This window comes from Oryctolagus cuniculus, chromosome 1, assembly GCF_051225735.1.
Source record: "Oryctolagus cuniculus isolate XC-2025 breed Fujian yellow rabbit chromosome 1, ASM5122573v1, whole genome shotgun sequence".
In the NCBI taxonomy this organism is placed as follows: domain Eukaryota; kingdom Metazoa; phylum Chordata; class Mammalia; order Lagomorpha; family Leporidae; genus Oryctolagus; species Oryctolagus cuniculus.
Window position 1 is genome coordinate 159,852,066 of NC_142867.1, and position 16,419 is coordinate 159,868,484.

Here is a 16,419-nt window from a genome sequence, read left to right on the forward strand (position 1 = left end):
ACTACTCCTTCCAAGACCCTGCTCCTCTCTGGGTGCTTACAGAGCCTTCTCCTCAAAGAGGGGGAGGGGCAGTATTCCAGAAATCAAGACCCACCCTCTCTGGGTCCTGGGCATTACACTGACCTGAGGTTACAGGCTGGCCAAGGCCAGGTACCACAGAAGTGTCCTCTGTCTGTGTTAGTGTGGGCGCATTGTTGTTGCTGAGGGTTTTTTTTTTTTTTTTTGCATTTGTGATTGTACCCAAAAATAACATTTAAACACTAGAATTGCATTCTGTACAACAGAAACAGAATGGGGTGCACAAGGGAACAGATTTACCAAGCAGATACTCCTATTGCCCATCTCACATGTCCTCTAGGGTATGTTCTTTCTGGGTGCAGTGATAGGCAAAAATCTACTGTCCTATTTGCATTTGATTGACAGAGCTATATCCACACGTGTGTGTGTGTGTGTGTGTGTGTGTGTATAAGCATATACACATTTGTACAGGTACCTAGGACTGGATTTACCTACATTAACTGTGTACATTCCATATAGTGCATAGAATACTGCATAATTCCACCTGCATGACAGACAACCCCAATACAGAGGTTTGACCTCAGAAATATTAAAAGCTGGCTCTTTTCCCTGTGGAGGACATGGGAAAGGGCTTTATTATATAGTGAGCACCATATTTGTGCCTGCCACTGCCTTCAAAGTCATATTTGCATGAGTCTCCTTAGAAATACAAAGACGCTTCCATAATTATTAACCTAAATGGTTCATTACTAAATCACACTTTTGGTATGTAAAGAGCTAAATTCAAGTATTCAGGAGATCATTAACACCTCTTAGAAAGCTGATTCTGAAAAGTCCTTGTCCTTTTCAGTTTTCAGATGCCAAAGACCCAGTAGCAATTTAACAGATACATGGATACTACAAAAGTTGATGGAGGCCGGTGCCGCGGCTCACTAGGCTAATCCTCTGCCTTGCGGCGCTGGCACACCAGGTTCTAGTCCCAGTCGGGGCGCTGCATTCTGTCCCGGTTGCCCCTCTTCCAGGCCAGCTCTCTGCTGTGGCCAGGGAGTGCAGTGGAGGATGGACCAAGTACTTGGGCCCTGCACCCCATGGGAGACCAGGATAAGTACCTGGCTCCTGCCATTGGATCAGCGCGGTGCGCCAGCCACGGCAGCCATTGGAGGGTGAACCAACGGCAAAGGAAGACCTTTCTCTCTGTCTCTCTCTCTCACTGTCCACTCTGCCTGTCAAAAAAAAGAAAGTTGATGGAAAAGGCAGATTGTGAGAATATTATGCATAAGTTTCAATTTTTTACAGCAAAAAATTGAAAATTCCATTTTTCCATAAACTTTTTGAAATGCCCTCATATGTCCTGAGCAACTGGCATGAGCAATAGCCTGGGCAGGAGGAGGGAATGGGGGGTGCGGCTTTAAAGAGTGCACCATCTAGTTACACCCAGCCTCTCTGTGCCCACCTCCTGGAAGAGAGGACACATTGCCCACAAGAATCTTACCAACAAAAACAGAAAAAGACTGAACTCTTTTCTCTCCGAGGGAATATTTCACATATGTGAGGACCACTATCATCTCCTCACTTTGCTTTGTCTTTTCCAAATGAAGTACTCCAAGATGCTTCAACTATTTACCCTGCTTTCCAGCACATTGCCCACTACCCTGCTCACTTTCTCAGCACAGGATACACTTTGCTTGAAATAGCATCAGCCGTAAATGTGCTGTCTACATGGAACTTAATTCCCTGTGTTGTAGTTAGAGCCTAGGCTTAATTCCTTTATTCATTCATTCATGACTATTTGGAGCATGCACTGTATATTTGATTAGTGTCCATGGCATAATGGAAGGAACACGTTAATGGAAAGATTTAGTACTGATTCTGCAGTAACTAGCTGTGTGATCTTAAGTAACTTAATTAACTCCTCTGAACCTAAATCCCCATATGCAAAATGGAGCATTAACACCTAACTGCAGAGTGATAAAATCATTGAGGTAACATCTGAGTATGTCGAAAAGTTCATAGAAAGGAAAAATTAAAAGATAAGTTTATTTTATACAAAAAATTTCAAATCCATGCATAATTTTTTCACAATATGCATTTTCCATAAACTTTTTAATTTTTTATTTTACTTCTTATTCATTCACTTGAGAGGCAGAGACAGACAGAGCTCCCATTTGCTGGTCCATTCCCCCAAATGCCTACAAAAGCTAGGGCTGGGCCAGGCCAAAGCTAGAAACCAGAAACTCAATCCAGGTCTCCCACATGGGTGGCAGGTACCTGACTACTTAAGCCGTCATCACAGCCTCCAGGGTGTACATTAGCAGGGAGCTAGGATTCCAACATAGGCACTTCAATATGGGAGGTGGGAGCCTAAACTGGCATCTTAACCCCCACCCCAAATGCCCACTCCATAAACTTTTCTAAGAAAACGCTATACATGGATTTCAGTCTTTTTACCAACATGGACATCTTTAGTTTGATTTTTCCAGATTCTCAGAGTACCCTTGTACATATATATGGTGGGTGCTGGTGATGGATTCAGTCTACACATTTTATGTGCCATAGATCTCATTACAGTTCTTAGCATCTCAAACCTGGCTTTGGTTCAGAGAGGTTTAAAATGAATTAAAACCTGGGCTTGTTCACATGAGATAATGCAAATGTCCTCACACCTCTCCCTTTCCATAATTCCTCTCTTTTTCTTATTTTATTTTACTTTATTTTATTTGAATGGCAATGTTAGAGAGAGAGAGAGAGAGAGAGGGAAAGTCAGAGAGATCTTCCATCTGTTGGTTCACTCCCCAAATGGCCATAGCAGCCACTGCTTGGCCAGATCAAAGCAGGAGCCAGGAGCTTCATCTGGGTTTCCCACACAGATGGCAAGAGTTCAGATACTTGGGCCATTTTCCACTGCCTTCCCTGGCACATTAGCAGGGAACTGGGTCAGAACTGGAGAAACTGGGCTTCGAACTGGTGCTGCATGGGATGCCACCATCACAGAGGGCAGCTTACTCACTGTGCCACAACATTGGACTCCTTTATCACTTCATGTGTCTTATCTTCTTGGACATTATGTTGACTCTTTGATTCTTATCTATATCTCTCCATTACCTCCTGAATTATTTCATCAGAGTCAGCTCCCAGGGACTATAATCATGACCCAGAACTCTTGGTTAGCTCCTCAGGCCTATTTATACCTGTGATGCAGCAAATGTACAGACATTTGACCCTAGGGCATTCTATTCTTTTATAACCTCAACATTAAAACTCCCAGATAAGTCTGTGACCTAAATGCTCATACAGTTAGATAGGGGAAAAAACCCAGAATTCTGGATGACAGTGGAGAAGACAGCTCATTTGTTTCAGTCAAGTCTGATGGTGCCCAAAGGAGAGTGAAGATTTCGTTAAGAGCAGTACCTCGGCCCTCTTCCAGTGTGTCCCTTCCCCTGGGTCAAATCCCAGGGGCCATGCCTCCTCACTCGAGGGACTCCCACTGGGCAGCTCCGGGCTTTCTCTGAAGAGCCTCTTCCTTCTGCACCCCTCTGCCTCCCTCCCCTCCTCCAGGGGCTCCTCTGCCTGTGTTCAGCTTACTGCCTACAACCTGACCCTTCCACAGCTTGTTGTTGGTGCCTCAGGTCTGCTTCTCCCTTGCTCATTTTCTCTGTGGTTTTGGTCCCTGGGGCTAACAGGAGGTGGGATGTGGGAAGAAAGGCCCCCACAGCACAGACTGTGGCAGGGAGATACTTTTCAGCTCTTAGGTGAGTAATCAAGGACAGTTATACTAATAGGGTATCTTTGTCCCTTCTGACCATCTCTACAATGGGCTTGAGAAAGAAAAGAAAACTGGTGGGGGGGGGAAGACATGTTGCAGGGGACATGCAACAAGAAGTCATGTGGCTGCTTGGGATGCTTGCACACTATATTATAGCGCCCAGTGTGAGTCTGGCTCCTCTACTTCCAATCTGGCTTCTTGCTAATGCACGTGGGAAGTAGCAGATGATGGCTCAGGGTCCCTGAACCATATGGGAGGCCCAGATGGAGTTCTGGGATTGGTCTGGCCCAGCCCTGGCTGTTGCAGGTATTTGGGGAAATAATCAGAAAATGGAAGAGCGCTCTCTCTCTCTCTCCCTCCCTCCCTCCCTCCTCCCTCCTCCCTCCTGCCTCCTCCTCTCTCTCTCACTCACTCACTCACTCTGGCTCTCACTCTGCCTTTCAAATAAATAAATAAGCAAAAAAAAAAAATCCTAGTGGGACAAAGGACCTAGAGAATTATTAAACTGTCTCATTCTACAGAAACACATGATCAGTGCTCCTCTAGTCTCTCATTAAGAAACATTTTATCCACTTATTGAAACATTGCATCACAAAAAAATAAAACTGCAGTTTTTGCAAAATCAGGCACCACAGTTTAGATGCTGAAAAAGTAATCGTATGTAAGTCTATAAGACACATGAACTCGTTATTGTTACCTGTTTCATGGGCTATATTTATACAAATGAAGTAAAAGAAGGAATAGTTGTATTTTTCCTTCAGAATCACTCATGTTCACTGAGCAAATCGCCTGGGGTTTGCCAGACACAAACAGGCCAGTGCACAAGCTCTGGGGTTTACACCTGAAGATGGTGACAGAGTGAGGCTGGCCCCTGAGACGTGCTGTGTTGGTTATGGGGTGGCAGGAGGGAGCAAAGGAAAGAAGGCTAAGAAACAGGGCCTTTGAAAGCAGTCCAGGGCCTCAGGCTGGGAGAAGGGAGACCGAGGGATCCATGAGAGGGTTAGCGAAGTTGGGGAAGTTACCTCCTCACCACTGGCCAGGAAGAAAGACTTCTGCAAAAGCCTACAGGTCCCCTGGGAGGGAATCCACATGTGTCTCTGGCATACAAGGATAAATTCCTCCCCAGCAGAGGCAGTGCCCTCATTCACACCCCCACCAGCACCCCGCCAGGGAGACCCAGCTCCAGTCCCCACTGTTCTTTGTGGAACACGTCCTGCAGCCATGGTCTGCACAAAGCATGTTCTTTTTAAGGCTCAGAAATCAGGCAATTTCCTTTGCATATCACGGGCTTGGAAAAGCAGCTTTGTGCTGTCTAGAAAAAATGTGAATAGGTCTTATTCAGATACACCAAAAGGTCGGCGGTGGGAGTTGAAAAGGGAGCACTATCAAATTTATACTCGAAATATTTAAAATTTGGGCTCATACCCTAATTTGGCATAGATTGGTTTTTTCCAGGTTAATTGGAACAAGTGAAAACCATGGTACAACTTTATTTTCAATATTGGCACTGTCTTTGTAAGTAAACGGCCAGAGGGACCACTGACATCAAGTTCGCAGCCACTATTAACTCAATAAGCATTTATGGGTACCTGGCAGTACTGAGCTGGCAACATGAAGGTGGAAAAGGAAGTATGAGACTACAGCCTTAAGAATCTATGATAGGGAGGGTGGAGACATCTAGAAATAACCACAGTATGGGCATCTGTGAGCAGCTACCCAGAGAGAGAAGTACCACAAATTACTTCAGGTACTCCTGGTTAAATTTCTTGATTTTTGCTTCCTCTATCAATGAGAGGATTGCTTTAGATTAGCACATCCCGGAGTGCCTCCATGGCAGTGCTGCATTAACTCCTTTGGAGGCACAGAATTCTGAAAAGATGATTGCGTGCTTGCTTGCGCAGCACATAGCCTAAAAAGATTTTCCTGAATAACAACAAAGTAGTACAGCACAGATGTGAAATAAAAACAATCCCAGTCCATGGAGTAGAAATTATATATATATATATATTCTAATTTTAAAAAAGGCTGCATTTAAAAATTCTATTGCAAAATTCTGAGTAAAATCATCTAAAGACCGTATTCTCATTATGTTAGTAACCCTGATAAGCCAACACCCCAATACTTATGTGGCCCATTAAGCTGTGTGCTCATCCTCAGCTAGGCCCTGGGGGTGTCAGAAGGGTGGGACTTGGGCCCCATGCTACTTCAGCAAGAGCGGCTCCAGTCTGGTGTGTGTGTATCAGGACCATACATTTCATTTCTCTGAAGGAAAGGGGGCTGGCTGCTACAGCCACTGAACCCCATTGTCTCTAAGGCCTCTTCCAGCTCACAAAGATGCGGATTCTGTGCTTGACGGTGACAGCACCAATGCTACTCTCGCTTTCCTGGCTCCTCTTACCACCTGGAACCCCCAGTTTCCCTCTGGGAGGAGAGTTGGGCACAGCCTTGGTCCTCTCTGTCCTCGCTCGCTCAACTCCTAGTGGAGGAAGCCAACTCAAGTGACCCTCGCTCTCTCTTCCTCACCCAGGGTGGAGAACATGTCCATGCGGCTAGAGGAAGTAAACGAGAGGGAGCACTCCATGAAGGCTTCGCTGCAGACCGTGGACATCCGGCTGGCACAGCTCGAGGACCTCATTGGGCGCATGGCCACGGCCCTGGAGCGCCTGACAGGTGTGGAGCGGGCCGAGTCCAACAAGATCCGCTCCAGGACCTCCTCGGACTGCACAGACGCGGCCTACATTGTCCGCCAGAGCAGCTTCAACAGCCAGGAGGGGAACACCTTCAAGCTCCAAGAGAGCATCGACCCTGCAGGTGAGGAGACCATGTCCCCAACTTCTCCCACCTTAATGCCCCGTATGCGAAGCCATTCTTTCTATTCAGTCAATGTGAAAGACAAAGGTGGGATAGAAAAGTTGGAAAGTATCTTTAAAGAAAGGTCCCTGAGCCTACACCGGGCCACTAGCTCCCACTCTGTAGCTAAAGAATGCAAAGCTCCCGCAGCCCCTACCAACACCTTGGCCATTGTTCCTGACTCCAGAAGGCCATCATCGTGCATCGACATCTACGTCTCTGCCATGGATGAGCTCCACGGGGATGGCGACCCTCTGGACAATTCCATGAACATCCTCGGGTTGGGCGAGCCCAGCTTTGCAACTCTAGCACCTTCCACAGCCCCTTCAAGTAGTGCCTATGCGACTCTTGCACCCACAGACAGACCTCCGAGCCGGAGCATTGATTTCGAGGATATCACTTCCATGGACACTAGATCATTTTCCTCCGATTACACCCACCTCCCAGAATGCCAAAACCCCTGGGACTCAGACCCTCCAACGTACCACACCATCGAGCGTTCCAAAAGTAGCCGCTACCTAGCCACCGCGCCCTTTCTTCTGGAAGAGGCTCCCATTGTGAAATCACACAGCTTTATGTTTTCTCCTTCAAGGAGCTATTATGCCAACTTTGGGGTGCCTGTGAAAACAGCAGAATACACCAGTATTACGGACTGCATCGACACAAGGTGTGTCAGTGCCCTGCAAGCCACTGCCGACAGAATTCCCTTCCCAGGGGGCCTTGGAGACAAAGCAGAGGACTTATCTTGCTGCCATCCCGAGCGAGAAGCAGAACTGAGTCATCCCAGCTCTGACAGCGAAGAGAATGAGGCCAGGGGCCGGAGAGCTGCCGTGGCAATATCCTCCCAGGAGGGTGAGAACGCAGACCGAGCCCTGTCCAACAATATCACGGTTCCCAAAATCGAGCGTGCCAACAGCTACTCGGCTGAGGAGCCAAGCGCACCATATGCACACACCAGGAAGAGCTTCTCCATCAGTGACAAGCTGGACAGGCAGCGGCAAGCGGCAAGCCTGAGAAACCCCTTCCAGAGAAGCAAGTCGTCCAAGCCAGAGGGCCGAGGGGACAGCCTGTCCATGAGGAGACTGTCCCGAACCTCGGCTTTCCACAGTTTTGAGAGCAAGCACAACTAAGCCTTCTCACCATGCGTGGCAGGAGGCCTAGAAGCCCAGCCCTCCAAATTCCCCCCAAACTCCAGCCTTCCCCCTTTCCTTGATCCACACCCACTTTATTCTTAGCTGAGCAAAACAAGCAATGCTTTGGGAAGTGTTAACTCCAAGGTCACTTCTGGGCCACAGATCAAGAAAGCTGATCTGAGCCAGGGCCAAACACAGGGGGTTGAAGCATGTTCACACTTGCTGGGCAGGGAGGGGAAGAAGGGGCGAAGAAGGGTTGGAGATGGATGTGTATCACCAGTCACTGCAGAGCACCACAAGATCTGGGCAACTAAGGGGCTTCGCGCATTCTCCGTGCCAGGAGGCATCTTTTGATTTCTGCCCATTACCAAGAGTTTTAGGATGCAGGGCTAGAATGCAAAATAAGATAAAATAGCCAGCAGACAAGATGAGATATTCTAAACTTCAATTCTGTTTTCTTTTCGCATTGGCTCCATCACTGGTGACTGATGAAGAGCATCCTTTTTATTCAGTATAAGGCGGCAGCAAGCAGTTCTACCTAACGTCCCACATCCTTCTCATGCCAACACCTCTGTAATTGGTCATTATAAAGAAAAACAAGGTAACAGTCATAGTTCACCTGTCTCTTCTATATTCACTTCTGGTGCCACAACTGTTTATCTCTTTTGAAGAAAATAAGGGAACAGAAATGCCTTTTTGTATTGCAATCAAAATCAAAGAAGAGTTCATGTTAACAAAAGTCATGTGATTTATTCTATCCAGTGGGCATTCAGGTAGAATCGAGCAAGCTCAGGATGAATGTAATCAAATAATTTTATATTTTTTAATTTATTTTGTATCTCACCTGTCATCAGCGAATCCACTCATTGAATATGTAATACTGAACTTAAAAAAAGAAAAAACAATGGCTGAACTAACCTAAAATTGCCCTAAGGGACCTTGTTATTCTCTCTCCACTCATATCATGTGTGATGCTGCTGTGTGGCCTTCATCATTTGCATGACTCCACCCTGTCCTCGGAATGCCTGCAAGATGTAACTGCCAGTTTTTCACTCCACTCGCCATCACGTGACCGTTTTGTGTATGAGTCCATGACCATGTGTGGATATTTTCCTACCTAGGGTTTTGCCATCTAATCTGAGCTCAGCATAAAATGAATTGGAGTTTTTCAAGGGCTGGTATCTTTTCTATGGAAACGTTCCAAAGTACTTTTTAGGGAAGTTTCAAAACCATAAATAACTTTAGAATTGACTGGGAGTTTGATATCAACCCAAAGCCATCAGTTGCAGGCATACCATGACTATTTTTCTTACATACAGAGCTATGAGACAAGAGGCAGTAGACCAAAATAGAAAGCAAAGAAACCATATGAAGAGTTGTATAGTGTATGCTGCTTATATACATATATACGCATTGACACAGAGACACGTGCTTATATATAGTATATAAACAGACATATTCGTGAGGCCTAGACTTTCCTATCACCTTGAGGTATAAACAAGATATTTTAATACCCAAGAAGTTCTATTGAAAGAGCCCATTCTATGAAAGTGTGATTTTGTAAAATCTCTACGACCTTAATTTTCATTGCACCAGACTAGAATTACCACCTGCCCTCTACCTCTTTTCGCCCAAAAGCACTCGCTGTCATGACATCTCACTCATTCTGAGTTCTCCTGCACAAAGCTGTTACAGGGTACGGTCTGCCCAGACTCGCAGGTAGAACCCCATTGGAACTGCAGATTCTAGACCACAGGCAGAGGCTTCGAGAGCAAAGTCGCGGTTTGAAGCGGGCTAAACGAATCTTGACCCCCAAATCTTCAGATTCCCGTTTGGATTGTTGCCTTTTAAAAAGGAAAATGCCTGCATGTTCCTAGCCCAAGATACTACTTGATTGTTTTCTTCTTTAGTTGCAGTTGTAAACACCAAGTTATTTGTAAAATCAAATAAATGCATGGACAAAACCCCTTGCCTTTAAATATTAAAAAAAAAAAACCCTCTGATAAAGCTTTTCAGGTACAGAAAGAGTGACAGGGTCACATATGCAAAGGACTAAAGCACTTTTTTACTCCTTGGTGTTCAGGTGACTCAGCAACAAACACCCAGACTCCTTCATCTATTATTGCTCTAGGAAAACTCACTAGGCCCCACATTGGCTGTTTCCCTCCAAGCCAACCTGCATTCGGTCTGAGAATCAATCAGGTGTCCTTACATTTCCTTGATAGGTGAATCCGTACAAGAACCTGATGGAAACTCTAGGCCCAGAACAAAACTGTACATGCATGCCAAGTTGCAGTATAACTTTAAGTGGGTACATCTCATGAGCCCTGGTCCCATGCTGATTGATAATGAGGAGAAGAAACCATGTCTGTTCCTAATCAATACAGCTGTAAGAGGCACTTTATATTTTAAGACCATTTCTCTGTGATTCTCAGGAAGGCCAAGTCTAGCACCAGAGTCGGAAGCAAGGTTGTGCTGCTGCTTCTGTTCCTTAGATCGGACTTCACGACTCCCACGTCCCTATGTCTTAACAGTGTGATGATTTTTCCGTAGTGAGCACACTCACAAAGTACAAGGCTCTCTGAGGGAGTCAGAGATGAACCTAAGCAGGAGGTGAACAGTTTTTCCCTGAGCACAGGACAGGATGGCAAGTACCTCCAGGGCCTCATTCTGGACCAGCTTGCAAGTGGGGAAAAGAAATTTTGAGCACAAGTGTTTCTATCGTCAGGAGTTCTGGGTAGAAAAGAACAGAACCTAGAAAACTGAATGTGTCACAGTCCCGGCCTCGTTGCTACCTGCTTCTTCCATTGCGCATGAAACTTAAAAGTGCTAACATCTTTTGTGAAGTGTGTGAAATATGTAAGCCAAATTTCAATGACTTGAGACACAAACTATGTAACTTTCATGAGCCTTTCCCTTCCCGTGCACATACATATGTGTTATTTTCCAATTCCATCTCTCTCCACGTCTGGGTTCTCTGCACACCGACGTAGCATTGATGTCGTGGCCTTGTACGGTCAGCTTGTGCTTAGCCCATTTATTCCACCGTGTCCCTGATGGAGGGGATGTTAGTTACTTGTCTCTGTGAATTAAGCAGCTCGTGAGCAGCAAATTATTGATGACCGTAAATCAAGTCACAGAGAGCTCAAGGAAGTAATATAGCTTCAGTTTAATCATCTGCTTCAAAGGTGCCAATTTTTATATACTGTTCTGTGTTATGAATTGTTCTAAGTTGCTTGTTCCTTTAGAGAAAAATATTCAGAATGTCTTATGAAAATGATCATGCAGGTTTCCTGATTAACCCACATACTTTATATTTATAGCTAGAACCCCCCCCTCCCCGATGGAATTGAATGAGAAGCTGGAAAGCTTGGGCGTAATCACTGTGGCTAGCCTATGTATTTCTTCTGCAAGCCACGAGGTGTGTTAGCAGTCAGAATGCAGCACTTTACAGAACTGGATTTTTAAGTCTACATTTCCATATAGGCTATTACTTAGCACTTTGAAAGTTGCCCTTTGAAATATATATATATATAAACAATTAAATGGGGGAAATGTATCATGAAGACACAGATATGTTTCTTCCGAATGTTTCAAATGTCTTCTGAGATAGAGTTGCTATGGATGATATTATGGTAGATAACTGGATAGTACATTTTTGCTACTTTCTGAGCCTCTGCAGTCTAACCTTCCTGAATGTTTGGACTGTTTCACTTCTTCAAGTAAATATTATCCAGTCATCCATCATGCTCTCTCTATAGGCTACCCCACTCTACGTGTTGGGCAATGCTGTATTATAAAACACATGTAAACATATATGTAACCTGTGTTGGACCCAGCGTAGCTGTAGCATGTGGTTGTATTAATGAACGTTACAGGACAGCTTTATAATCATTTATAACTCTGTAACATTCAATAAAGAAACACATGTTGCAAGGATTAATTATGTTCCCATTTCCATGTTATTTAGCATCCTCGTGAAATGAGCATATTTTGTTCCTGCTCTGCTTTGTGTTCCTCACATCCCTGTAGACCACTGTACAGTATGTGTATGTGCTGATGTACATCCTCCACCACGTCCTGCAAGCCGTGGTAGGCAAGTTGTGACTTTGCGAGAGACGAACTGGCATGTTACGCAGAAGACTAAATAACAAATGAACTTAATATTTCAAACTCCAGTTCAATTAGCTGTTTGTTTACATCTGCTGACCCAATGTGGAAGCAGTGTACAGTATTTTATAAATATGTTCATTCAGTAACACTGTTGTTTCTAGATAAAATGATGCTAGTGTGTAGGTGGTTCTGTAATTGGCCCAGATATTGCATTATAACTCACTATTCTATAATAATAACCATGTGACTTAAATGAAGTAATCCCTCTCCAAACCCGGTCTTAATTTTGTGTCAGCAAGATGCATGCACTGCTTTATGCATTTCTTTTGACTTTTCTAATGCACTTAACATGTTACTATAGCCTGCTGTAGCATTTAAACCATTTAGGAACTTACTCAATTGGTTGGGCTTCTTATATTCAGTTTTTAAACAGTAAAAACAAACAAGTAACAAAGGGATTTTTTAATCTTCTTTTTAGGCTCTGAACAAATAATATGAAATAAAATATTAACCACAGGTTATATAGCTATGGGACACAGAGATGGCAAGCCAATACTACTTGGGTCTACCAATGTCTAGGTGTCAATGCATCTGTGATATATGAAAGACATTTTGCTGATTCTTTAGGGGTTCTGGATGCAAATTACTAATCCAGAGATGAGAGTGGAAAGGCCATTCATGACGGTGCACAAGTACACAGATCACTGTCGATGAGTGATTCTGAGGTACAACATGTACCTGGATGAGCTTGGCTCCCTGGTGCAAGACAGGTGTTTGGGGATGTTATTGAGACTGGGTGACTCTAAGGAGTTTAGTTGTAGTTTCGTTTTTACAAGCCATTCAACTTCTGGAGAAAGGGAGGTAGCAGTTTGTGCAGACATGTCAATGACCGCTCCTAAAATGAGTAGAGACACTCTCAGCCTGCATTGACCTAAACTTGTTGCTTTTCCATACAAGTCAACTGCCTGTCTCACAGATTGGAGCCAACCAAAGAAGGGGTTGATTCTGATTTCATAAAAACCAGGTGTTTTTTCTTTTCTTTTTGAAATTCATTTCAGAAAGTCCTTGAGTTACATTTCTTTGATGATTTCCTTGTACTTAGTACTGCTAAAGAAGTCAAGATGTGGCCATTTCTACACATCGTCAAAGAGAGGATTGCGATGACTAGGGAATCCAGATGGCATTAACAGTGAGGTGAATGTTCCTTTCCCTGACTTTCCTAGTCCACTGGCCACCCTAAACCTATAGACTATTGTGTATTTGCACACTGATTGTGTACCAGGAAGGGAAAAAGATACGTGCATGGCTGTGAGTGCATAGGTTTCCTGAAGAGCATTGATGCCAACCATGAGCCAGGCCTTCCTCTGAAGGCAAGCTGCTGAGAACTATGGGACACAGTGGGGAATTCTGCTTCAAGCCTACAAGTGCAACCTTCATAACCCCTTTCTACTTTCTTCCTATCAATCAAATTCTAGCTGCTTTTTTTGCCAGGCCAACACATCCTTGCTTCCATTATCTCAGTACCTTGTGGACCCTGGCACAGTGAGCAGAAACAGCAGCTAGTTGAAGAAAGCCAAGCCTACAGACTTGGTCCCAGGCCTAATCTTCCCACTAACTGACCCTCTCCTAACTTGGCTGGTGTTTGCATGCACCTCATCCAATTCTTTGCCTATCTGAATCTCTCCATCTTCATCACCAGCTCTCTGTGTCTACATTCAGTTGTTGCAAACAGAATCCAGGGGCCAGATCCAGAGCCCAAGGTGGAAACCGGCCTGGTGCAAGCCAACAGAAGTGGGGTTTACAGGGCATGCGAGAGAACACATCCCACCACAAAGACATTCAAATTCAGGCTTCAAAGACTATGTTAGCCAAACAAATGAATCTGCCAGCAACATTCAGTCCCAAAGGCAAACGTTCAGGACTCTGATTCGCAGCCAAGTAGGATCAGATTCTTGATTTGGGATAGAGAGCATCCACACGAAATACACTAAGAACTGCAAGGGAGGGAGAGGAACGCCCCCCACTCAGGCCTATGCTTGTTCTCTTGAATTATACACGTGTGCACATTTGTTAGCCATGTTGTTCTGGACCCAGACGCAGCACCTTTGTAAGGGAGATTCAGAAGAAGAGAATCAGAGCATTGTACGAAGACTGTCCTGCTTCCTGTCACTACAGCATCTGACCTGAGTTCATATTGCTGCTACCACTGTGTCACACAGTCCATGCAGTAAACTGTACTCATAATCATTTCATAAGATAGGACTTAGATGCTTGTTTGTAAATCTTCTAACCATAGTTTATAATGGGGGAAATTATTCAGATAACATTTTTAAACAAATTCTATAAATATAATGATTTTCAAATTGGGTTTGCTAAATATATATACATCTTTTCCTTCTTTGTGTATGGATAGACAGCGGTTGGCATATCTATCGACACTATAAATATATATAAATCCTTAGAGGAATTGTTCATTTTTAAAAGTCTATTATTGGATTCACAATGCACTTTGAGCACGTTTGTTTAGATATATAATTCGAAGCAGACGTTGGCAGATACCACGGGAAAAACTTTCTGAAATTTCTGTAACAAATGTTTTGCAATAAAAAAAAAAAACTCAGTAGTTTAAAACATGGCTTGGACTTCCTTGTGCATTTATTTTCTGTTATCTGAACTCTACCTTCTTCATGCTAAGAAATTTGGGAGTATGAAGAGTTAATTGCTTAGGGCTCCATACGTTACTAGAACAGAGGTTGCAAACAGGTGGCCTATGGGTCATACCTAACCAACAGAAAAAGCATGATATGGGCCAATTTTTAAAAGTTTTAAACACATAAAAATGATAGATTTCACATCCAATTCCAGATCTCTGCATTCTCTAGAAAAATCTAAAGCTCCTGTATTCCCACATGAAAATAACCAGCTGAATCTCAGCATCCTGGGTGCCCCTTTAGAAGGGACATACGTTTCCATTTCTCCCTACTGTCTCTACATTACCTGGAAGGACCCCATACAATAGTGTCTTGAACCCTTGTATAAAAAGATACGAAAGGCAGTGGCAGCTCTAGAATTTCTGTAGAGAAGGCTTAGGGTAGCAACTTGATTGGGTAACAGAGACATGAGAAACTTGTCTTCATACTAATGGTGTATAGCAGGTATGCTTTTTCTATCTGTTTTAAAGTATATTATTAGATTTCTCATGGGATTGGCATTAGGAGAGCTGAGGGATGGAGGTAAGGAGCCAAATATCACCCCCATCAACCCTGGTCATAGCACCTCCTAAGAAGAATGAGCAAGCACCCCTGCTCTGACAAATATTTCACTTTCAAATAGCACTGGAACCAATATTACAAAACAGTTAATACTTTACTCAAAGAAATACGGGCCAGTGCTGTGGCATAACAGGTGAAGCCAACCAGGCATATAGATTTAGGTCTATTTATATATGAAGACAGAAATGACTATAGAGATTCTCCAAAAGGGAGTAAAATCTGTGCCCCCCCCCAAAAAAAATTGGGTTTTTTTTTTTCCAAAAATCCAAATGCTGTAAGAGAGTAACCTAAAATGACCCAAGTAAAGTTGGGTCAAGTGTCAATAGACGTCAACAACCGAGAGGGTTTCCTTTGCTTTCTTTCTCTTGAAAAACCTGTTGTGGGAATCATCACAATAATCTTCACACTAAGGCTTTTAATAGCAAGTCATCTCTTCTAAGGAGTGGTAAATTTGGAATGAAAGAATGTAAAAATGGTAGCAATGGCTTGACTACTAATGTCACAGATTTGTAATTTTAGGCATAAAAATGATCGATGCCCTTTGAGCAGCTACTTTATTCCTCTAGAAGAACTGAAAATTTTATTTAAAAAGCTATACAAAAAGATAATTGCATGTTTTAGTTATTTAATTAGAGCTGCTGAGAGAATGGGGATGAGCAGCCCAATCATAACTCATCAACACTAGAATTATTCAAGTAGAAGCAAAAATGGCCACCAGGAAGCCAACACATGGATGGTTTCCCACATTTGAGTAGGAAATTGGATTGAATAATCTGCTATAAGACTGTGTAGATCATACTAGAAATGCATTCAGAATGAAGAGGAAAGAATGAATGTTTGTAGACTGGCCAGATCTAGAACAGGCAAAACTAAAGACAGCAAAGAGAGTCACACATCTCCAAGACTGGTATCCTGGGCAAAACAAAAGCATAGCCCTCAGAATAACTGAGACAAATGCTTGGGAAGCAGTAGGAAACCAACATGACCAGGGCAGAGGGCCCACCCTAAAAGTTTGTCAGAAAGTATAATAATCTCTTCTACTCAATCTCCTCAGCATATCTATATGAGATTACCATTATGATTCTCCTGTCCCAGATGGGGAAAGGGAATTCATCACTTTATATATTAAGACTAGGATGAAGTTGGGACTTTATTCTCTGATAAGAAAGTGACTGGAGGATTCTAGACCAAAAAAAAAAAAAAAGTCACATGTAAAGATGTGGCAAGGCCGTTTGCAACGAGACAGATTGCAGGATCCCAAATAAAAGGT

At 43.7% G+C, this 16,419-nt stretch overlaps 1 protein-coding gene and 1 long non-coding RNA gene across 32 annotated transcripts in view; one reads left to right on the forward strand and one right to left on the reverse strand.

The window, feature by feature from the left end:
- TRPM3 (transient receptor potential cation channel subfamily M member 3) overlaps window positions 1-14,513 on the forward strand; it is a 1,000,643-nt gene extending 986,130 nt beyond the window's left edge. For 26 of the 30 annotated variants that reach the window (XM_089336758.1, XM_089336764.1, XM_070050833.2 and 23 more), the window contains one exon: window positions 6,309-14,513. In XM_089336758.1, coding sequence (XP_089192884.1) covers window positions 6,309-7,761 — 1,453 coding nt within the window. In that variant the 3' untranslated portion in view covers window positions 7,762-14,513. The remainder of the gene's footprint in view (window positions 1-6,308) is intronic. The other 4 variants (XM_070050921.2, XM_051858653.3, XM_008256332.5 and 1 more) reach the window with 2 other exon arrangements.
- Window positions 1-16,419, reverse strand: part of LOC108176627 (uncharacterized) — a 70,878-nt gene that overhangs the window by 16,207 nt on the left and 38,252 nt on the right. The window lies entirely within an intron of this gene.